We start from the raw sequence: 25,629 nt of genomic DNA on the forward strand, positions 1-25,629 counted from the left end.
TAATGTGGAAAACTCGCAGTCCTATTGCAGATTTTTTGCTGAATTTCCACATAGATGTGGCTTTGAGGTATCAGGCAGAGTGTTGCAAAGCTTAATTCTTGCAAGATACTATAGGTGACATAAAGAGAGGCAACCTGTTAGATATGATAAATCCTGCAGTGAAAGATGATTGTTGGGGGAAATTATTTCACTTAATTAAACCACTGTTGTGGTTTAAACCAGGTCAGCCACTCAGCCCCACACAGCCACTCTCTTGCAATGTCCCACAATTAAAAAAATAAAAACTTCTGATAACACACTTGCTCTTGGATATTAAAGAAACCCAAGGTACTGCTACCCAAAGCATGGATATAACTTAGCTGTTTGCAGTTGCAAACCAGCCAGTGAGAAATGATCACACTGCACATTTTCAAAACAATAAGAAAGTAAATTCCATTTACTGAAATCTATCCCTGCTTCTGCTGCTGAAGCAACATACTGAAGTTCTACTCTTTCTTCTAGCTGCTTTTGTATAAATGGACACAGTGAAACAGCACAGAGGATTACTGTCATATGAATCTTTGATTTTCTTATTCCCTTTTCTCCCCTTTGCATGGGCAAAGAAGGCCATGTGGCATCCTTAGGGGCTGTCTTGGTTAGAAGATGTAGCATGAAGACCTTCTTTAGTGAAGGGTAATCCTTATCAGAGTCTTTCAAAAAAAAAAAAAAAAAAAGAGAAATTATTTTCACAGGAGTAGTTTGTTTTAAAGATTCAGGGACGTCTAAGTTCTTTTAATGTAGATGTCATCTGAATAATATTCATGAAGAATAAATTATTTAAATGACTATACATAGTTTTATAGCTATGCATTTATATGCATTGTTACATTATTTTTAATAGGAAAGTCACATAATGTTCTATCTCCTTTCTTTAACACTTTTCATTCTTTTTATGCAGCCTAGTATACTTTATTTTACCTAATATTTACTATATGAGCATTTTGAAGGCATGGGACTGTGGTTTCTGAGACCATAACTTCTGTAAGGATTTCCAGATCCTAGTGTGTATGTTACTGTTTTTTGATTTCATTTTATTCTTCAGTGTGGAAATGCTAACATTTAAATTCTTACTCGAAAAAATTTTTACTCTGGTTTTTACTCCAAATCAGTAAAAACTGAAAGACTGCAGTGACAATTAATGCTATTGCATTTTGTTAAGACTTCAATGAATCTTTATGGTTTCTTTTAGTAATACATGTCACTGTAACTACTAAAGACAAACTGCAGAAATGTATCCTCATGAATATTCCTTTTAAATGATTCATTACAGTCTAATACCAGAAGAGAAGCGTATCTGAAAACATGTTACAACCAACAAGCCTTCTTATGACAATAATGTATTTTGATTTTGACTTTTTTTTTTTCTAATTTTCTTCTGTAGCCAGAAAGTCATCTGAAAATAAATCTTTATTTACTACATTTGGAAGGAGGAGGAAAATTTGCATATGAGAGAAAAGAAGAAGCATCCAAGAATTTGACATTGATTAAAAAAAAAACCACACCACCTTTCCCATATTAAATTATTTTAATTCAGTTTATTGATAGAACTGTCATTATTTGTGCATTTATAGAAAAGAAATTCTTTTTCCTTTCTTTCCTTTTTACAAGAAGAAATGAGCAAAGTTTGTGACTCAATACTTTTATAAGTATTAACAAATTTCACTTGAAAGTCAAGATAACTCATAAGTTGTTCAATTCATGCCTAAAATTCTTGTGGAAACAGTAAAAGTTGTAATGTTTGTTTGAATTAAGTGTAAATGCCATAATATAGAGACAAACGTTCCTGTCTTGAATTCTTAGCAGCAGCATGTTTTTGAAGTAACACCTTTTTTATTTTGCATTTAGAGTCTGTGTATCCAGAGGAGTCTCTGGTGCACTCACAAGTGAGGTTTTAGGGTACAGTGTATCCCCTATCCCATTCAGTTTGGAGTTGTGGATTATCAGATCTTTTCTCAAATTCAACAAAATACTTATATTACGTGCCTGTTTTTCTCCTGCTGAAATATTCTTCATATCTATCTAAAAGAGCACGTAACTAAGAGACAGCCTGTGAAACTATTGGGTATTCCTTATTTCCTTGCAAGAATTTTATATGTATTTCTGTCAAGTGTGCTTTCTCTGTGTTCTCCTGGTTTCTTTGTTATCTCTTTTATGTTATGCACTGGAACTATGACAGGATCTGAAGTCTAGGTAGAACAGGGACAGCTGTTTCATTCTATGCCTTGTCCAGCCTTAAAATAAAATATCCTAAATCATACCCAGTTTCAAATAATTCTTACTGGATGTCTTCACAATCCAACTTGATGATTAATCATCATGCCTTATCGGTATATGGCTACCATAGAAAAATTCTTTTCATATCCCATATCTGCGGGTCATGTCTTTACGGCTAATAATTTACTTCATCTTCAGCACCTCCAGGAAATTTCCTTTTCAGGACAGACAGCTGCAGTGTCTAGATACTGATTTCTCTGTGGGGAAAAACCTACTATATTTCATCTCCTGTAGATGTACAGAGGAAGCTCACAAATTTTTGATAGCCAACAGGAAAATGAGCTTTGAAAAATCCATCATTTTGCTCTGTAAAGTGGTGGGTATTGCCATTTCAGCCACATTGTTTGCATGGTTTAAATTCTCAGTTCCATTTCATTGTGGAAGATTTTCTCATTGCTGTTACTGTAAAAAGGAAAGAAAAGAAAAAGAAGTATGGCCAGGAACAGAATGATGAAGAATGCTATCAGGTCTTAACGGACACACTGTCCATGTATTTTACAAATTGCCCCAGGCCGGAACTCATAAGTTCATAAAGTAGTTATGAAATTAAAGCATTACAGTTTTAGAAGGAAGATGTCCTTTGTATAATGCTCTTTCCTGTGAAATAATTGTTTCTCCTCTGAAGTATCTTCACAACTGTTCTCTGAGGTCAAGTGCTACAGTTAGATCAGCTTTCTCGTCTCATTAAAACAGGTGTCTGTCTTTTACATGCTACTTTAAAAAATTGGATGAATCTCACAACATTATTCTCCCCATAAATGTAGATTCTAAAATTATCTTGGGACCTTAGTTTGGGTCTTACATACTTAAAATAGCACTGATTTAAAGTAATGAGGGAAAGATCAGTTATTTTATTTACTCATTAAAATGACATTTTTAAAGGCTGGTGCTTAAAATTGCTTGTCCAACAGTTACAGCTTTTTTTTTTTTTTTTTTAATACATTTGCAAACTAAACTTCAACCTAGACCACTAATGGAATGTTTTTAAATTGAATTACCTGTATTTTTTTTTTCATTAAACCCTAAGACAGGAGGGTAAAATTAAATTCTATAACTTTGATGTTCACAGAGTTTTGGCTTTCTCTGTAGAGATAAGTGAAATATTCAGGAAGTTATCAAACCTTTTAGTCTGTTATGTAGAAAAAGAACAGAGATACAAACTTGTTTCTCCTTGAATTTTATGAAGATTGATTAAGGTCTGTATTCTGGAAGTTTAAATACTGGCACCTGTTTTTTTTCTCCAAGTGGATTAGTCCCACTTCACTGTGGCCACAGAGCTGTTAACAGCATGTCCTAGATGTATTCTAATGCTGTTGTATAAATATCTAAAGTGAATACCGAGAATGCCATTGATGACTGACTGTATGGCCTACAATCAAGATCTGATACTTACTGTGGTATAGCTGAACTTTGATGTATTCTAATTAAGTGTCCTCTGACCACTCTTCTTGTGGTTGTTTAGCTTGTTAATCTGTTCCATGAATGGGAATGTGCGGAGCTGTGTCAAAAGGTAAGTTAGGTCACTTATTTAAAACCATAATACTTGAAGAGAGCAACATATTCACATATCCATTTTCCATCCACTTTTATTTTTTTATCAGGACCTCAACTCTGCACTGAGTCAACACACTTGTGGGGGGGAAAATGAGGCACTTAGAGCCTCACCATTTGTTTATAGCCTTTTCCCTAAAATATCTGGGAACAGTAACCTGAAAGATAGATATGAATATTTTGGTTAACCTTGCTGGAGCTTCTTGCGTGTATGAATAAGACAATCTATCTCAAAGAATTCTGTTTACAACTGTATACAATATTTTTGTTTTTTAGATAAGAGAATTAAATACAATTTTCTGTTATCAAGACAAAATATATGAGGATTCATATGTGATTATTCAGAAAAGTCTTTTTGAAGTTTGAAGCCTCCAAATTGCTTTAGGTTTCAGATTTAGTATATTTGCTTGTTAAATGTCATAGAATCATAGAATATCTCGAGTTGGAAGGGGACCCATAAGGATCATCGAGTCCAACTGCTTTGTTGCATTCAATAAAGTGAAGGGAAATTGCTTACTGCTTCTGTTTCTCTGAAAAACAAAACAAAACAAACAAAAAGAAAACACAACCTTCTCTTCTTTAACCTTTATTTAATGTAGTATTGACAAAAAGAGATCATCAATTTTAAAACAATATATTAATTTCTAAATTATATTTTTTATTTGAAGGTTGTAATCAAGTTTCCATTTTTGCATTGCAATTCACCACAAAGACACAGGTTTAAATACCCTGAGCATCTCCTACTGTCCCTGCAGAAAATGTCCTGTGGAGATAATCTCATTAGGAAATCTGATCCCAGAAGTTCAATCGGTGTTACAAGAAAAGGTGAATCAGTGCTTTTGATTCTTAATATAGACCAATAGATAGTCTGAAATGCTGCAGATACTTCTATAGATAGTTGTCTGGGCCTCCTAGTATATCTGTAGCATATGTCAAACAACCTGTCGATGTCTGCTAGGGTAGTTACCATATCTTGAAATAACATATGCTAAGCCAACAAACTTTCTGTTCCATTAGCATACACACCAGAGGTTTAGCCAATATACTGATTTCAGCTAGGGAATATGGATTTCTAAGTTTTGAGCTGTATCAACAGACTTTCCTAGTCCATATGGGGCTGTAGACAAGTCCCTGCAACTTTCTCAGCCTGCAAATGTATTCAGCAGGTTGAACTGACATGTTGGTGGAAATACAGAAGCCAACGTGGCTTATTCTGCCATGGATTTTCATCTGTTTTGATGTGCTATTTTAACACCAATGAACATTCTTCAGTGGCATCTCGTGGAGTAAAGGTGCCCTCTGTTTTATTCTTGCTGTTTATACATGTTTAAAAAACAGCAGTTTCCAGTGATGATGTATTTTAATTTGCCATATGTGTGAAAAGTTTAGTTAGCATATTCATCACCCAGCCCAGAAGTAGCATTACAATTCCTTTCACAGGCGGTTCATAAATTGTGAAATTCCTGTATCGGCTCTGTCTCACAGAGAGAGAGTGCTGCATCTGTCCTACAGGCATTCTCACATGAAGGTGGGGGGGGGAGAAGTCAGTGTGGTAGCAGAGTGAACTATCTTGAATCAAGATTTCTAAAAAGTTATGTCTTTGGCATTCCCAAAATACTGATGTCTACTTCCAGATGTGTGCAGACAACTTGTGTTAGCTTCTGTAGTAGCTTGGCCTGTGTGATGGAGAGCAGACTTCAGGCCCTGCTCTTGGAGTATGCTATTCACTTGAGTCCTGTACAGGCTAGATAATAACCACAGTCTCTTTGTTGTAAGAAACTACTGGGGGCCAAGTTACAGTTGCTACCTTTTTGTTCTCTTTGGAAACTGAACCATGGAGCAGCATTCTGAAAGTACTCTCTCATCTCTTGACCTGTATCGATATAGTGTCACCTAGCAAATGGATTTGAAATTGCTGGAAATTTGCTCAATGGACAAAATTTGTCAAGGGGCTATCCTATCAGGCAGTGAACCATGCGAAGAGCTCACTCAAAGTTACTGCAGTGATTTAATTCGCCAGGTGTATGCTTACTAAAAATAATTTTGTGATGTTCTTAGATGATGTTGAAATTAATGTTCAACAATGAAAAATTAATTGTAGCTTTAACAAATAGGCTCTCTCTTAATTTCAGCAATGCTGAAAGGAATGTCAAGATACTGAGAACTGTTTTTCCTCTTGTTCTTATTTCCACGTCTCCAATGAAGCATCATTCTATATGGGATAGACTTAGTGCATTTTAGTTTAGGTCAAGGCCATTGATTTTGAAAGATTGCCCTTCACAAGATTAGTTCATGTAATTCCAGAAAATTGTAGGGCTGAAGGAATTGGTGATCTAACAGTTAAATATATTTTCATAGCCACTTCCAGGCTATAGAAAATTGTAACTGTATTCTATGCATAAAGAAGAAATACCTTTTCTATCTGTAAAGAATACTTTTTCAAATCTTTATGTGATATATAGAAATGGGATATCTTAGTTCTTAGGTGTTGTGTATACTAGTACTTGCATAAAATAAAAATCAGAAAAAGGACTGCTAAACATTTTCTTCTTTGCTGTAAAATATGGAGTTGCGTATTACCATCCGTCATTCTTTTTTTGTTGTTGTTGTTTTGTTTTGTTTCTCTAATTTTAAAAGGGAATTTTATATGTGTGTATGTGATAAATCATTATACACGTTTCAATATAGAAGGTGGATAAATACTGAGCAGCCAAACTTTGTTGCAGCTAGAGGACTGGAGTAGTAACTCCTGTTAATAGTCCTTTTAATGTATCTGTAGTGCCTTCTCTGGTCAGGTTTTCTTGGTTTGAATTTTCACTTCCTGGTGGTGGAACTTTCCTGTTATTGTTAATGGCTATTATTACAAGCCAGGCCGGATCTAAAATGTGAAAAACATATTCCGATGTTGCAGTTTGTGCCCACTGCCCTTTTTCCTGGCACTGAGCACCACTGGAAAGAGCCTGGCTTCATCCTCTTTGTACCCTCCCTTGGCATTTATACATATCAGTGAGAAACCCCTGAGTCTCCTGTCGTCTAGGCTGAACAGTCCCAGCTCGCTCAGCCTTTCCTCATAGGAGGGGGCACTTCCCTGGGGACAGGATATGGGGTCCTGGTTGGGCTTGGCTCGGTGTGGCCTATGGCCGGACATGGCAGGGCTGTGGGGAGCTGGAGCCTGGCCCTGCTGCAAGCCTCGCTGGGGCAGGGACAGAAGACCCTGGGACAGATGTGGGGGTCTGGGCCTGGGCAGGTGGGGGAGCCGCAGGGGGGCTGCAGTGGGGTCCTGAGCCTGTGCAGGGAGCGGGAAGCCCCAGAGGCATGGGGGTTTGGGCAGGGGCAGCGTCAGGGCTGATGGTGCACCCAAGTCCTGGGACTGTCTGAGGGGGCCCTCCCAGAGCACACTTTCCGTTCTGGTGATAGCCGGTATGAAACCAGTCAGCACACTCTCAGACCAGTCCATGACAGTAGTCATCCCAAAGCACGGTGAGTGGGGATGAGAGAGAGATCTGCTTCAAAGGCACATCCATGCAAGTTTAACTGGTGGTATAGATGTACCCATACTGATCTTGATATTCTGGGGTTCTGCAGGGAATTGTGATTCTATTGCACCTGCTACGAGATTTTTTTTTGTGGTATTTGGTACTGTTATGAAATAACATAATTATTTGAGATATGTAAAACAACAGAAAACAACATAATAATGGCAAAATATTGGAGATGGTTTAGTTGTTTAAAAAAATAAAAACTAAAAATCTTATTTTTCATCAAGATAGGCAGAAAATTGACCTTTTCATCAAAACTCCTTAATGATTATTTTGTCTTTATATGGTGAATACAGGAGCAGAAAGCCAACCTAATATCGAAACAAGAAAAACAGGACTTCAATGAATGCTTGATCAACAGGTTAATAAAATTCCACCCCTCCAATATCCTAGTTCTGTTGTACATTGCTTTTCAGTGCTTCTCTATAAATCCATACAGGTATATCTCATTAATATTGTAATGCATAATAAAAAGTAATTAAATACAACATGTTTCAAATATCATTGCCAGAAATCAGAGAAGCTTTAATTAACTTTATTTGCTATTGGTAAACAATATTCAAAGGGACAAATGGAGGATGGCAGTGAACTTAACAACACTTGTTATTTTTACTGATTATCCATAATGTTTTGCACGTAAAATTTCAGGCAGTACTGTAGACGTATTTTCCATGCTGAGTTGAAAACAGGAGTAAGATGGTCCCTTGTTGAGACTTTAAATGACACAGATTTCAACAAGATCATCGCAGAGAAAATAATAGCGGATTTCCAATAATGAAATGACGTGTTGCATCAGATAGTAACAAGCCTGGCATACAGTCTTGTCTGCTCTCTTATTAATGTTAACTGAGATTGTGGACAGAAAATAAGGTCAGATGGGAGAAGGTAATCAAGCTATAGGGAAAAAGAAAGAAAAAAACAGATGGGAGAAAAGTGTAGAGAGGAAAACCAAACCAACCACTTAATTTACATCTCTCAGATAACTATGGGATTTTTGTCTACCTGTTTTTGCTTACGTTACTTCTTATTACTTCCAAACTGAAAATAATATGAATTTTGGACTTCCAGACACAGTTTATCTCTTGTTGCACTTTTCAGTGATTTTTGCTTTTAACCATTACATGTAGTGCTCCACCCAATATGTATGTAGTTAAGACTTGACAAAATGGAGACTCTGTATGGTGGGAAGGGTTTCTTGGAGTTGCCATGTGTTAGCATGTGGATGACACCTTTCCAGATTAAAAAAGAAAAATTGCTAGAGAATATGTTGTTGCTAATTCAGTACGGTGTCATTGGTAATGATAGGTGCCTCTCTGTACCTTTAGGAACTGTCACTGCTACCGTGCTTTTGTTTCGAATTTGCATGTATGGATGCTTTGCTACCTGTGTAGTAGTTTATTAGAACTAATATTAGTTTACTATTAATATTATTATTCTTCCTAAATTAAACAGCATTTTTGCCTCTCATGATATGGTTTTAAGGCCATGTATTACATGAACAAAATATGCGCTAGTGCACTTTAAATCTGCTGTTAATATAAAATAGACAAAAGGGCTGAGCTGCTTAAATGAGATTTCTCATGCCTGTCTTTCTCAGTATGAATTTGTGTCAGGTTTGTAATAGCTTTATCAAAACTTTCAGGATGAAGGGACCTATCACTGTTTATTCTGTTAGCATTAGTCTTTTCCATCCCTCTTTCCTTTTTTTTTCTCTGGTGACCCTTTTTGTCCTCAGCTGCTACTATCTGTAAGTTTTCCCAGCAACCAGTCCTGAGCAGAAACTAATTTACTGGTGGTTTACAGCCTCCCATGGAGCTTTAGGATTTTTCAGTCTCATCGCGTATGCTACGGTTAATCTACACTGCATGTGTTTTTATTTTTCAGGAAACTGAAGCAGCAGTGCAGGCTAAACAGCCGAATGTGGAAGAGGTTTTGTCTAAAGGGTGTCATTTATATAAGGAAAAACCAGCCACTCATCCAGTAAAGGTAATGAAGCAACCTTTAGCAATATCCATTACTGTGTAATGGGTTATGCTTCCCCTGTTGTACACTTGTCCTTGATGTGCTCTGTTTAAAATCAATGAAAGAACTTGGCAAAGAGCATTTGTTCTGTTCTGTGACAGCATAGCCAGGAACAATGTAATGTTCCCAGCTAGAAATTTTTTACATGTTGTGATGAGATTCTTTTATTTGACATTGTTTGTTTTACTTATTCAAGAGTAATCCACACTGAAACCAAATTTAAATTTGTTGTGCTTAGTTAATGGTATCAAATGAAGTCTTTTTATTTCGGTTATTTCTTATTATTTATTTATTATTTCAAATTACACTTGCAGAAATTCTGCCAATTAAAAAAAAATGAACTTTTTTTTTTTTGTAGACAAGGTAAGAGTCAGATCAGAAAGGGGGCCCTTCGCTTTACATTTTCACATTATGGAAGAAAGAAGAGATGGCAATACAGAACTTTACCACTCAGTTTATCTCTGCCACAATTCATGCAGAATGACTACTTGATTCTGTCTTGGAGCAGAGGATGCATTGTTAAGAAGGTTGATCCCTCCCAACCTTTTTCTTTTGGAAAAATGTATTATAGAATCCTTTTCCCAGCACAGAAATCAGTTTGAAGGGGATATTTTACACTTAGTTTCATAAAGATTATATAGAACTTCATGAAGCCTTAGAGTATTGTCTACTCCCCTGTAGAATCATGAAGCAGGACATAATACGCAAGCAGCCTCTAATGTGTGGTCCAGCTACTTCTGGAAATAGGAGATCAAACTACTAGTAAGGTCACTACTATATCAACCAGAGCTTGATCTGGTTTCTGGTTTTATAACTGCTAGTAGAGGATCTGTGGACATGATGATTAAGGGTTACCCAAAACTGTAATAGTGGCTTATCGATTACATACGTGTCTCTTGCAATTGCTTCTAACTGGACAGAGATAGTAATTTTTATATTTAGAGCTTTTCCAAACCTACATTCTTCAATAACCTCATTTTATAGAAAGGTTTCCTCGCAAAGTTAAGATGTCTGTAGGTGACCTCTACAGTGAATTTCTTGTTTTTCCATCTGTATTTAGTCACTATACATTGAGTATTATTTTGCTACTTTTACAAAATCTCCTCTAATATATGTAAATCCCACCAGCTGATCTACATTCACAGGAGCACATAAACACACGTTTCTCCATTTTAGAAACTAATTTAAGCATTTTTTTTATTTCTTTCTTTCCTGAGCAGTATTCCTTAAAAAAAATTTCCCCTTTGGTATCTAGGGGTTTTATTGTTGTTGTTTTTGTGTATGTGTGTGATCAATTCTCCTAAACAGTGAGAAAATACCAAAAGAGGTGAACTGAAGGTGACTTAAAAGTAGTATGCTAATGAGAGTGAGCAGAAATGAGGCTTCTGACTCTGGCTTAAGTGTTTTCCTTGGCTAATAAAGCATTATTGTTGTTGGGGAAAAAAAAATAATCATCCGCATGCTGAAGGAATGATGGAACAAAAATCATGCTGCAATAACTACATTTACTCACTTAGTATAGCTACAGAAGCCATTTTAGGGGCCTTTACTCCACATTTTAGGCATAGAAATTCAAACAACAACAAAAAAAAAGGCAAGCTTTTGGCTTTCTAGATTTTTCTATCTGCATATGAAAAATTTCAAAATGAGTGCTGATATTTTCGAGGAGAAGAATTAGCACTTGTTTTATGTACCATTGACCAATGTGTAAATAGCGTGAAATGATTCTGCTTAGGCCAAACTTCTGGCATAGAAGTGTACTCCACATCTATTCCTTATAAGTGTTCACGTCAAAGACTGAAAACTGCCAATTTCTACCAGATTTACTGGAACACGGTCAACTGGAACAAGATAACTCTTTAAATAAAGATTATGATGTTCCTTGAGTTGTAGTTTTGACAATGATATTACGAAATGTGTCTGTAAGGAAATTAATAACTATTTGTGGAGTAGTGGATATTTCATTTCTAGTCACTCTGTAATTGGATTTTACTTTTTTTTGCATTACATCGGGTAGTTCAATTAATTGAACAACCTGTGAAGTTAATTTCTGGTTCACCGTCTTATACAGTAAGTAATAAAACAGTGAATATATACTGTCAGGGCTGTAGAATTGCTTTCTTGATGAGGTAGATTTCCTTAAGCTTTCCCCCGTTTATACTGAATTGGTCTTCTGCCATCATCTTCAGCCATCATTCTTAATGAGTAACTTCCAGCACTGTTTGCTATAGGTATGTTCCAATGTAGACTTTTTAGCGCAAGTCAAAATAATTTTCTATGCAAAAGGTATGTTGTAGTAGCAGAAAGTATTTGTACTTAGATTATGGTGTTTTTGAAAAGGTATTAGTGAGATTGCAAAGTTAAGTACTCAAATTTACACAAATTTTTGAATTAAAGTTGTTTTGGTGGCCTTGTTTTAGGCTGAACCCTACCTAATTCTGCATAGGAGAGCACTCACACTGTGAACAGTGATTCAGTACTTGAACTCATATTTCTTGTTTAGTTTGTTGCTGCAAGCTGCAGTTTTCCTGGGAAGTATTCAATTTCTGCTGTGAAGAAAAATGGCTAATTCCTTCATGGACTATTTCAAAACAGTTATCACAGTGGTGTCTAAGTGCTTCATAAACGTTGCTTTATTTTAGAAATTTATTTCAGGAATGAAAGAGAAAAAACAAACAACAATTGGGTCATACTACTAGACACTAACTTAAAATATATATACGTATTCCAGTTTTCTTAACTTGTGATATTACACATAGGCATACCAGAAAATTCAATACAATTTCCCAGATAATTATGACAAAAATGTGAGTATTAACTTGAGACTAGTTTGTGTTTCAAGCAAATAACATATTTGGTCTGATTTATTTTTTTATTTTTTATTTTTTATTTTTTTCACAGATCAAATTAACTCCCATGCAACAGTGGAGTAGTTTTATCTATGTTTATGTATGGGGGCTGAGGCACAAAGACACTGAAATTAAATGTAGCAGACACTTTTATATATCAAATTTGAAACACCGACAGCCAGATTCTTCAACATCATATTATCTAACATTTTATGTGATAAATGCACAATTTTCATAATTTCAGTTGCAGCTGGGATTACTCAAGAGTTCTGGAAATAAATGCCAATGCCTCATGTTGGAGTCACAGAGGAAAAAAAAAATAATAAAAAAAAGATAAAATTATATGGCCTCTTTAAAAGCATCAATTATTTGCATAGCATTGCTTGACAACTTTGTAGAGTATTTAGTTCCCTGAAGAAGCCTCTTCTTAGCTTTCTTTTCTTCTGTCTTAGTTCACCACAAATCTTTCAATTCTTTTAAATAAATGAAATAGAGGTCCTACAGACGTGTTCATACTGCAAGCTTCTCCTGTGCTAGAAAACAGTGTGTGTCAGGAAATTAAACATACTAATGCAGTTACGTGCATTGGGTCTGAATTAATGTTCATAGTTGACTTGGGCATTTCTTAATGCTTTGCAGTTTATCTTTGCAACCTTTGTAGTATACTCTTGTTGTGGTGTTTTGAATATAAATTGAACCTCATGGCTTTATATTGTCATGTAATTAAACTGAGGGTAGAATTACTGACATCCACTCTACCTCTTAAACTCCTGAGGATACTGATGTCATTTACTATTTCACGTCTCTAGTTTCACTTTCTGTTGCCAGTCCCTGTGTCCCATTCCTACAGTTCTATTCTTCCCTACTCAGGATCACATCACAGAAGTTGACTCATTTGTCTTTATGTTGCATCCTGTTCTTACAGACAAAATAAATTAAGCTTAATTGTGCATTTGCTGGTATAATTGTCTTTGAACCATATCAGTATGCCACATGTTAGTTTTGTAGTGTTGGTCCATTAGTTGTAGGAAACTGTTAAATTTATGTTCCACCATGAAGTTCAGGTGATCAGATGAGAGGCACATATGTTTCTTTCTTAGCTTAAGGCAATTAAGTTTAAAGATCTACAGGGTCTTTAGCAGAAAAATACTGACAGGAATAACTGTGTTAAATCGTTCTAAAAAGTTACCAAAAAAAAAAAAAAAGTGTGTGAATTACCCAGAATAGAGATTTCCTTGTTTAAGTATAAAACAAACACTATTAGTTATTTATGTTGTAAAAATAGGTTACCAAAAACTGGTAACTTCACACAGAAATAACTAATTGTTTCCACAACTGTGTTTATAATTTCTGTAATTCTGTCATTTGACAAGAGGTGTGACGTGGGGTATTGATATATTTTGAAGCAAAAGGATTTCTTACTCTATATTTTTGAAGAAAATAAAAATAACAAAACTGTATACTGATCCCTGCTTCAAGCCACCTCCTTTCTTTCTCCTCTCTACCGTAAAGAATTATTAAGTTGAAGACGACGACAGTCTACCAGTCATTAATTCATGAGACAAGACCTGAGAAGTGGTAACACCATTAAATATTTTCTGTTCCATTAATCACAGCCGTGGATTTTTAAATTTTCATACCAGGTTTTCTCTTTTTTTTAGATTAAATCTATCTAACTTTTTCAGACAGTAATTCTTGTAAAAACTCATCATTACTTCATCAAAGAATATTGTTCAAGTCCTTATTGTAAGTAATAGGCAGATACATAAGTAATAGGCTGATAAACACTTGTGTTGAATATGTATTCCATTTGAAACTTGTCCAGACATAATATTCTTTTATAGAGGAGATGATTATGAACTGTATTTGCATTAGAATTTTTCTGTGTCCTTCAGTGGGAAGTCACGAGGGTGAAGCCAGCAGTTGTTTCCTAGGATTAAAGTTTGTCTGTCCTCAGATGTGTTGATTTTGAATTTGTAAATCACAATAGTTACAAAAGCTAAATATCTGATCAGATGAAAATGTAGAGAATGATTAGTCATAGAATTTTGGGTAAGACCTTAATAATATTGCTTTATTAACATAAAGTATAGATCTTATGTTATAGTTAACTCTCTGAAATAAGTATATTTTCACACCTTCACAAAGCATACCAAAAGCAACGATACTGGAATTTTGCAATACAGGACTGTAAATATGTTCTTGGAGGCAAATGAAATTTTAGTATAAGCTGATTGATTCAAGAATCAAGAATGGGATGGGACACATGATCCTTTAAGCACTGACAGTTTAATAACCCTATCCATTCATATCTGTGAAGTGGATTTCATGCTTTTGAAATGCATTTCTTTAAAGTAACCTTACATGGACAGGGAGGGAAAGGTTACTGGGGGGTTACTGCTGGTGACAGTGGCAATAGAAAGAATATAAACCCCAATCTCATCTCAACAGTAACAGCACTTGTAGAGATCAGTTTAATCAGGAAAGGATTTTTGTGGCAAAAGAAGAGTTCCAGTCCCTTGCCTTGGCACTCCATTTCTCCTTTCCCATCATGTTGTTGGGTGGGAGTGTAAGTAGTGGGGAAAGTAAGAGGAAGGACATAAGGAATACCTTTAGTTTCATTGTCCTCAGTCTTTCATTTAAAATACTACATCACTTCTCTCTCTGAATACGCCTATCTAGTTTTAGTGCTGTCAACGACATTAGTTCATGTATGAATGTTAACCTCACTTAAACTGCACTGGGGCTGACATTTAAAGGAAATCAATAAATCAATAAAAGTGTTCCTCAAGGTAACATATTTTGATGTTAATGCTTGTCACCAAAGCTCTAGAGCTTCAATTACAGCAAAACTGTTGTGCTCAAAGAAGTGAACACTTTAATGCATGTATGCTAATTCATGGCAGATGCAAGATTGGATCAAACCGTAATTGTGATAGAAGAGTTTGGAACTAGCTACTCTCTTATTAGTGGTGTAGATGTTGCCTGTATTTTGTCATTGCTGGAAACGAATTCCTGGCTCACATCCACATGAATGAATGAAGCAGCTATTCACAGTGAGGACCAATATTATAACATTCATATCTCTTTTTTGAGTTACTGTGGATATGTGGTAAAATGAAGCCAGTGATAGAGTAATCCCCCCCAGCTTTTATTTTTAAGGGCTCTCTGCTAATATCAAATCAATAGATACTGGAGCATTCATCTGCATTTTTTAAACTCTGGATGGAGGTTCTTCTGGAGAACAGTAGAAAAAATTAAAAAAAAGTCATGGTCCAGAGTGTGTGTCTGTGGTCCCATAATCCACACAGAAATAAGATGTGTCGTTGAGAATTGTCATATGATAAGTTGCATTTATCATGCATACTTGATTGCTTTTTCTGTACAGTTGTCATAGTCTATTATCAAGGAATCCCTGGTGTTCCTGACTTTTGATTTTACCCTTAATGCAGGTTTTAAGCTATTCTTGCAAATAGAAAATTTTTTAAAATTATTATTATTTATTTTTATTTTGTAGTGCAGAATTGTATTCATTCTCTCTTGTCCTGTCAAAAAGCATTTACACAAAAAGCTGTTCAGGTAATACCAAGTAATATTCTAGCCTCCACTGGTGACAGATATAAAAGAACTTTACAGGTTTAGAGTACTTATGGCAAAGCTTAAGGCAAATTCTCTAAATGCTCTCCCAAGGCATCCGAATATAAAACTGTGCAATTTGAGTGTATGTGTGCATGATTATGTCAGTTTAATGCATATTGTACCGTACCCCTGTCCTACTGACCCCCTGTCTTGTTAGATTCAAGGTAATTAAACGTCCTTCTTAATAGGCATCCTGTTTCCATCATGGCTGGTTTGTTATTCAAGCTATATATCTAATTGTGACTAGGACATAAGAATACTAAAAGCACCCCTGAGTGGCACTGGTATACTGGACTGCTTTCTGTAGTAATCAGGGAGCAGCTTAAAAAAAAAAGTCAGTCTTCATTTTAAGAGTTTAGAGATGCCAGCATATAATTAACATGCTTCATCCTACTTTGCAGTCCCTAGAGCAAGGAAGAAAGAGGGGTAGAAACATCATTTTCAAGTCTAAATGTCTCTTAGGGTTATCTGAGGACTGCTGTAATTCACACTCCAGACTTTCACTTACGTTTTATTTAAAAGTAGCAGTTTAGCCATTACTGTGTGCCCACACACCAAAGTTTATGATTCCCTGAGGTCTCCTAAGACTTTTTTTTTTTTTTTTTTTTTAGAATAGGTGGAAAAATGCGTGCTGCATTTGATATTCCAAATTGCAGGGATTTTATTGACATGTTTCTAAATACACAGTTCACCTCCCCATTTGAAAAATGAGTGTCTTGGGTTCAGGGTAATTAAAAAAAAAAAAAAAAAGAAATTCTACCGTATGTTAAAGAGGAAGTCATCCTGTTCCCTAAGGCCTAGGGAACCCCAGGGTTCCCTATGTTCTTCATGGAGCAGCGCAGTCTAGCTGCTTGCTGGGGGCTAGGAACCAAGGGTCTCCCTAGGGCAGCAGGGCAGGGCCCGTCCTGCCACCCCCAGCTGAAGAGCAGGGCAGGCTGGGGGGCTGCCCATGGAGCGGGGTCAGGATCAGGCCTGGTGAGAGGAACCAGAGTCAGACCCAGACCCAGGTGGGTGGGCAGTGCCATGGGGATGGGAAGGGGCTGAGTTTGATTGAGGGAGTCAGTCAGGGTCTGGCAGTTGTGCTGTCTTTAAGCTGGCCCTCAGCAACGGCAACCAAACTTCTAGGAGGAAAGATGCCCTCAGGACCCTGACACCATGAAGCTCTTTTGCAGCCCAAATGGGACGTAGTCAATTCTTCCCTCTCTCCTACCTGTGAAAGTTCATTGCTGTTTCTACATGTGTTGTTTTGTTTTTGTTTGTTTTTTAATTCAGGTGGTCCATCAGATGGAAAAAAAGGGGAAAGTTAAATTAATCTATGCCTTACAAATTTAATGTATTTTTATCTTCTGTTCTAGAAAAAATTAGAAGACTTGAATGCTGACTGGAAGGCAATAAACCACTTAATTCGACAACTAAAGGAAAAGCCAGCATTAGGAGCGCCTGGCCTTTTCTCTCCAGGTGTCTGTAAGTGCTTCAATATGTACATCTTTTCAAATTAGTTACAAATCACATAGTTAAAGGGAAAATGGGTTGAGACAGTCTTAATTCTTCATGCATCCATACAAATTTCAGCTTTAGCTTGTAAATGGGAGGTGTGTTGTTATGGCATTCAAGTTGTTTTATATTGTTTCTATTTCATGTAATGTGTAGCAGAAGACAAATTATTTTATAGATTTGATGAAATGATTGCAGCGTGCTTTTCAAATTACTACTGTTTCGAAGTCTTGTGTCTTTATTCTATGAAGAGATGATGACTTTCTACATGTATTCATGGAGAAAATACTATGGAGGGAGACGAATTGTTTAAATTAAAAGATAATAATGGTACAGGCCAAGTGTGTGTAAATTTGTCACAGAATGAAATTCTTAAAATACATTTTATATTTGTGAGGCCAATGAAGTGGGACTGTTTCAAGACAAAGCATGAACATTCATAGAAGAAGTTGTATGATAACGTGGTAGATGTAACTCTGGAGTTAAACATTATGTCTGTGATATAATTTGTGGGTGTCTTGTGTTCATGAGTAAAAAAGAGACTTTTTTCTCCATTTCATTTAAATTATTTGACAAAATTTTTATTATATTTTTCTAATATCACTTTGTACCTGCTGGTTCTTTGCAAGAGCTACAAACTCATTTTTATCTCCATGATACATGGATTTTTTTCCTTCTGCTTTGCTTTGAAATATATTGATTAGGCATGCATTGTAAAGAAATATATAACGGAGGCACTGGGCTAAAGTCTGAGTTTCTAAAGTCTCTAAGATTCTTTACTTGATATTAAACTATCTCAGTTTCTTGGCTGAAGAGTGTTTTTCACCTATACAAGTTGCAAAGCTGCTTGGGGATCTGCTCAGATTTGGGAGAAATGTTTTCTCCTGTTAGGTTGCCTGTAACGCAGGCTATGATGCAGTTGCAGGAGTCACCTGGGATTTGATTACTTGTAGGATGTTGATCCCTCTTGCTTTTAACATGTTATAATGCGTAGCATGTAAGAAAAAACGGATACTGGAGAATTTTGTACCTTCTACTAGACATTCTAGGACAGCAAAGCAGGAAAATTGTTTTGCAGGGGAGTAAATAATTACACCACCTAGAAAGAATCCAGAATATTCAGTCAGACAGTCCAACTTCTGTCAGAGTTGTGTATATTAATTCAAACAAAACAGATGTCTTGCTTATGGCATATTCAATCTTACTAAACAGGAACTATCATTTAGATTTAGCCGTTTAGAACTGCCATGGTTCCAGTGGTGATCTTTTAGATTTTCTAAAAAGGGCTAAATACTACTAGTGTTTATTTATTTGTTTATTTTTTAACTGATAACACAGCAGCATCCTTGCTTTACAGGATTTTGTTCTAAGGGATGCTGTGGAAATTCATTTAATGACATGGGGGAACTGAAGGAGATGTGTAATCAATTTTTGTTGTGCTGGGTCACTAAACTTGCTGTGTCAGTTTTGCATGTCAGCAGGTTATGTCAGCTTCCGGGGGGAGGGAGTGCTTGTGAATTTGCTGTTTCAAAGGAAATGGTAATAACTGAACAACAGATAGAACACAGAATGGTAGGAGAACACATAATATAGTAGTTTCTATATTAACTAATCTTTAGCCAAAGAATTGCAAAATTAATCGTTTACCTTAATTCTAGATGTAGGCTTTGACTACTGATGTTTCTGAGACTCAGCAGATGGAATTATACATGCAGAAAATGAAAGCACTGGTGTTCTATAAAGGATTAGGCAGGAAGTAAGATTGATTTCCTTTCTAGTGCCAAGAGCACTAAAAATTTGAACCTGTGCTTGTAACGCTAATTCATAATTTTTCTTTATTTGGGTCAGTTTACTGCAATAGCATCATTATATATGAATCACCATAAAACTGTACAGTTCAGAAGGGACCTGTGGAGACATCTTTTCCTCTTGTTCAAAGCAGGGTCAGTTAGAACAGGTTGCTCAGGGTCATGTCCAGCCAGGTTTTTTCCTCCTCAGGAAGTTGTAGAGAGCAATGAGGTTACTTTTTAGCCTTCTTTTCTCCAGACTAGGGAACCCGAGTGACCTTAGGCTCCCCTCACAGGACATGCCTTCCAGCCCTGTTACCAGTTTTGTTGCTCTCTTCTGGACGCTTTCAAGTACGTTAACATCCTTTTAATAATATGAAGCGCAGAACTGCACACAATATTCAGAGTATAAATATAGCAGGAACATCACCTCTTTTGACCAGCTGGCTATGTTGTGCTTAATGCAACCCAAAATGCGTTTTGCCTCTGGGCTGCTAGGGCACACTGCTGGCTCATGTTGGTCAAAGGAGGTGATTCTCCCTCTCTACTCTGCTCTTGTGAGACCCCATCTGGAGCATTGTGTTCAGCTCTGGGGCCCCCAGTACACGGAGAACATTGACCTATTAGAACAAGTCCGGAGAAGGCCACCAAGATGATCAATGGGCTGGAGCACCTCTCCTGTGAAGACGGGCTGAGAGAATTGGGGTTGTTAAACCTGGAGAAGAGAAGATTCTGGGGAGACATTATAGCGGCCTTCCCGTACCTAAAGGGGGCCTACAGAAAAGCAGGAGAGGGACTCCTTGCCAGGGAGTGTAGTGATAGGACAAGGAGAAATGGATTTAAAATAAAAGAGGGTAGGTTTATATTAGATATAAGGATGAAATTCTTTACTTTGAGGATGGTGAGGCACTCGCACAGGTTGCCCAGAGAAGCTGTGGATGCCCCGTCCCTATAAGTGTTCAAGGCCAGGTTGGACTGGGCTTTGAACAACCTGGTCTAGTGGAAGGTGTCCCTACCCATGGCAGGAGGGTTGGAACTAGATCATCTTTAAGATTATTTAGATCCTAATCCAAGACACTCTATGATTCTACTGCCAGTCTGCAACCCCAGATCCCTTTCTGCTGAGCTGCTTTCCAGCCACTTATCTCCTAGTCTGTACCTGTACCTGGCATTACTCTGTCCGAGGTGCAGAACCTGGCATTTTCCTTTGTCGAAGGAATGATGATGATGTGATCAATGATCAATGTGTACTACCTGAAACACCACAGCTGGGGATATTCACCTTCTGTCTGCAGTTAAAACAGTGAGAAGCCTGAATGTTAGCACTAGTCTTTGGAAAGAGGCCTCCCTACCACCCTTTCCCTCCAAACTTATGACTCATATGGAATTACTGTTTTCCTTGAACTATGATGTCAGGAAAATATATTCTCAAAGAAGTAAAATGGAAGCCTCCCCACATCCAAATGCTTTCATTTGAGGTCATTTTAAAAGAATGATGCATAAAATGATTTTGGAAGGACTCAATGAAGCAATGGAATTATCTCGTGTTGATAATTATTTGTTTCCTGATTCTATAGAGACTTCTGTGGCCATCAGAATTTAATAATGTCGATATCTGTTCTGCTGAGACCAGGGAATGAAGATGTAATTGGCTAACCTCTACTACCCTGTCAGGTGTCATTTTGTCTAGTCTGGCTACAAGAACTCAGCCAGAGGGTCTTACTAAATATACCATCTGGTGGATATAATAGAGGGAAAGGACCCTTTGTTAATTATTTCTAGGTCTGTGTATTTGAGCTTGTTTGGAAGAATAAGTACTAAAAAAATATTCTTGATATTCCACCAGGCCAGTGTGCCCTTGGGCATAATGAACAAGAACTACTCTTCCAGCTAGCAAAATGTACTTAGCTGAGAGGTACTTCCAAAACCTTAGCAAAAATTGACTTCCAAGACAGGATGATTCAGGAAGGAAATCACACTTACTATCTGTACTTGACATTACAACATGAAATTGTGTCAACATCTCTATACAAATAACTGATAAGTTGCTTAGCCAGCAGTTTGAAAGCATTCTAAGTGGAGAGAAATGCAATTTTGGAATGTGCTTTTATAGGACAAATTTTAACACTATCTTTAGCATTCATACAAATTCTTTTGTACTGAACTGCTACCTTGGTAGTTATTTAAAAAGTTAGGTAAAGTTATATAGTGCTTTGTAAACCCACGTAGCGTGGGAGACGTTCTTAACTTTGTTCTTGAGGAAGACATTTTTCAATCAAGTAAGATGTTAGGGGGAAATTATGGCCACTTTTGTCTAGAGTTATACTTGAAAATACAGTTTCTTAAAAGTATATGTTTTTATTCTAAATTATGCTTTACTTGAAGATAAGGAAACCTTAAAAACAATAGAATTAAAACAGTTGATAATACTTGGTTAGCCCATTTTACGTTACATGTACAGTTAATATAACTGAGAGTGCTACTTTATATTGTTATTCCTGCAGTTTAATTTATTCGATGTCCTTGTGTATAGTTAGTTTCACTTTTTCCCTGAATTTTTAGACAAGTTTTTGTCTTTTTGCATGAAATGCCTAATAAATATAAACAGAAAAGATATGACTGAAATGAAGAAAAAAAGCAGAGTGATAGTGTCAATTACAATGTTAAAATTATTTTTAAAATTAAGTGGAATTCAAGTTATTTGCTTCTTAAAGCTCTACAAGTCAGCAGTCCTTAATGCTTTAGAGAATTACTTTCAGAAGGTCTGTTTAAAAAATTGTTTTCATTTTACAGGTTATAGCAGGGTTAGAGAGGCATATGGCAGAAATGCATTATGTGTGTTGTTAATTATTGTATATTTAATACACAAAAATTGAAGAAAGCTTCAGCAGCACTCATTCCACTATCTGTCAGCTTTAGGTGTCTTTCTTCTAATGTATGGGATCAAACGTGTTCTGTGTGTTCCATATAATTTGCTTTCGGGGTATGAGTTGGAAACTGCAGGCATGGAGCCAAAAACTGCAGAGGAGAAGGTTTTCAGGATTTAGAATGAGTTAGGAAGAATGAAGAGGAGTGTTGCATCAAGCTGAGTCTGTTGAAAGGAAGTTGAGCCATGTTTCTGTTTTCAAGAGACAAACACAAAAAATAAAAGAAGAAAAGAAAAAAAATGACAACAACCAGTTTTGGGCAAAAATGCACAATAAAAGCTATTTTCTTTTCTGTAGTATTTTATAGCTAATGTACTCTGAAGCATTTGTTGTTTATACATTGAACGCAGTGCTTGAGTGAACAGGTATGTTCTAGTTCAGAGCTGTGTTTCCCAGAATTTTCAAATACTAGACTTAAAAACCTTGTGTGTTTCATTATGTGCACCTGAAAAGATAACCATATGTGTATTTAGAGGGTAAATTAAAAACAAATGTACAAATCAGATGTTAGAGACTCTGTATTGTTTATAGCAGCTGGCATAGCATAATTGAGACCAAGCATACCCAAAATAATTCCTTGGGGAAGACTGAGCAGTCTAGGAACGTGTGCGCCTACAGTGTTTTCAGTACTAATGCAAACATGTTGGTATTTTAAAAATACATTGCACATATTATTCACCATTTAAAAGAACTATGCTATCAACTATTAAAATGCTTGTGTGGGGGACATAGTAGGTAATATTTCAGAACCATTCTCCACAGAGTTGAACAGCTAAGAATCCCCAGCTTACATCTGTTTTGACAAGTCCTACACTGAGTTTAGAAGGCAGTGCTACTGACAATAGTCCATTTTAGTTAACATTCCTTTTAGGACACCAGTAAATGAGATCACTAGCATGGGAGTTGTCACAGAGAGAAATACTATTTCCAATGATGACCGTGTCCAGAATTGTATAGCTTGTTATATTTGTGTGTGCAGAATCTAAGGGAAATGTCTGCTTTTAATATCAGTTATAATTCTGTTTAACTCTATGAAATGTTTTACTGAAGCAAAATATAGGAAAGAAAGTGAACAGGGAACAATGCGGTAAGGAAGTGTCATAGAGAATATCTTGAGTTCTTGAATCGGTGGTGAGCAATAAGAGTAGGCTCTTAAGTCAGTTGGCCTAACAATGATTGCTCATTCCAGTGTAAAGTGGAATAGTAAAGGAATTAATCACTGTCTTTACCTTTTCTTTTGGTTGCTCTGTATCTTTGGAGGAAAGAATAAATAATAATTTATATAAGCCATTTTAGGTTGTTTGATTTTTTGGTCATTTTACTCTACAGGCTTCTGTAGCAACGAGGTTCACAGATACCAACCGGAGTTGGCCCTGTTATGTGTGCATCACCATATATCATTTCCCCATTGTGTTCAAGAAAGAAGTTGTCTGATCATTCCATCTGATTTTCATTAAGAAGCTTCTTCACTTCTAACACATGTGCCACATCAAACAAATAGCAATATGGCACAAAACTGAATCTGTTACCATTTGATTGGAGATTTTTCAAGGTCAGGACCCAGTTTCACAAGCAGTTCTGTTTTTCAATACAGCTGACAACAGACACAAGCTGAAGACAAACTTGTCTAATAAAGCTTTCAGATTCAATTTTCTTTCTGCATATAGCTTCAGGAATCTCTGGAGGTCATTCACAGCATGTACTGCAACACCAACAGGGAGAAGTAATGAAAAGAGTCTGGATAAAAAGCTGACACTATGCCTTCAGAGCTGTGTGAATGAAAACATAATAAGCAAGTTTATAAACACAAATCTCTATGATTCTCAGAATTTCTATCTTGATCTTTATAGCATGTCTTGATGTGAGGATTTGTTCCTGGATTATCTGACAGGTGGAAAAATACATACCAAATATTACTTAAACCACAAAAGAGTGATTTAAAACAAAAGAGAGAAGGTTACCACTTTATATTTAACATTCTGTTTCAGGGGTCTCACTATAGGTTGCACTTTGAAAGTGTCTGTGATAAACAGATGTGACAGTATAGTTTACAAAGGGAATGTGAACCTTTATTTTGATTCTTCAGGGCTCAATTGATTAAATAAAACTCTGTGGGTTACTACCTGGAATTTTTATTACATATACACCTATGATGAAATGTAAATCAGAATGTGGAAATAGAAATTGGCTGATTCACTGTTATTAAAGACAATATGGAATCTAGGTCTGTCTTTTTTCTTTTCTGTAACAAGTTGTTGGAAGTATAGCTGTCAAGATTTGTGACATAAGTAAGAGTAATGCTATCATCAGTCTTTCAAAGGACCACATTCACCTACACCCTTTTTGAAATATGGTCTAGTATTTTCTTCTGAGGAGCGGGCTTCACAGCTTGTTTTCTTTCATTTGATTTCCTAGTCAATAGCTAGTAGAAGCAGGATGGACAGGAACCATTTTGATTAAACTCCATTAAATGTGGATGATACCATCTTGCAGAATTCATCAACATATTATTGATAACCTATACCACATGAGAGCACAGAACTAAGTTATAGATAAGGTATTTTTGTTTGTTTACATGGCTCATGTGACATGGCTCAGAAAATATTATGCATAATATTTAATTTTCTCCAGAACTATGTTCAGCGCACTCTACAGAATACAGAGGTAGTAATTTTTGAGAAATGTGGCATCAACAGATTTGCATCATTTTATAGCACAGACAGGTAGAATAAGAATTTGAACTGGTTCATCCCAGAAAATACAGAAAAGTGGTTTCTCAGCTCATTAGAGTTCCTAGCAAATAAGTATTAAATGGTGGTTTATGCTTTTGTTTGTTTGTTTGTTTTAATCAGTCTCTTTCTAGCTTTAGATCACTTTTTTTTTTTTTCTTTTTTCATGCTTTAAGCTTATTCTACCTCTTTTTTCTGTTACAGTTACCTAAATTACTGTGATACCTGGCTATCTAGATGGCATGGGCTTGCAAATAGCAGTAATCTCTCCTTTCTGTTTCCTTTTATATAGCGATTAGGGCTATTGGCAATTGCACTATGTGAAGATCTTTTTTATTCACTACAGTAATAGAAAGCGATAGGTCATTCTGCACATAGTTCTTTTGACTTCTGTGTAGTTCTTTGTTGACTTGTCTTTTTAAAGGAGGAAAGCAAGCTGGCTTTTCCTTCCGAAAGGTGTAGTGTTCATTGCCATACTGGTCATATCCTACTGAGAAGTGCAGTGGCACTGACATCCTTCCTAATGTTTCTGCAGTGACTAGCACTGCTGCAGAGTTAAGTCTGCTCTACAGAGAAACAGCCAACCAAAGAATATGAGAAAGTGCGTTCACAGATCACGAGCAGACTGGAGGCCTCATGGAATGAGGAACAAAGCTTATTATGAGGAACAAAGCTTAATTGTTTTTAACCTTTCTGCTCTACTTTGTGCTAAAAGAAAGCAAGACCTATTTCTTAAACTGCGGAAAGCTAAGATGAGGGAAAAGATGGATAATCTTCTC

At 36.4% G+C, this 25,629-nt stretch overlaps 1 protein-coding gene across 23 annotated transcripts in view; it reads left to right on the plus strand.

Moving 5' to 3' along the window:
- Positions 1-25,629, plus strand: part of DMD (dystrophin) — a 1,241,121-nt gene that overhangs the window by 866,300 nt on the left and 349,192 nt on the right. For all 23 annotated transcript variants that reach the window (XM_080576230.1, XM_080576221.1, XM_080576232.1 and 20 more), the window contains 2 exons: positions 9,288-9,389; positions 17,269-17,377. In XM_080576230.1, coding sequence (XP_080432356.1) covers positions 9,288-9,389; positions 17,269-17,377 — 211 coding nt within the window. The remainder of the gene's footprint in view (positions 1-9,287; positions 9,390-17,268; positions 17,378-25,629) is intronic.

The sequence above is a fragment of the Anser brachyrhynchus genome, assembly GCF_964034855.1.
Source record: "Anser brachyrhynchus genome assembly, chromosome: 1".
In the NCBI taxonomy this organism is placed as follows: Eukaryota; Metazoa; Chordata; class Aves; order Anseriformes; family Anatidae; genus Anser; species Anser brachyrhynchus.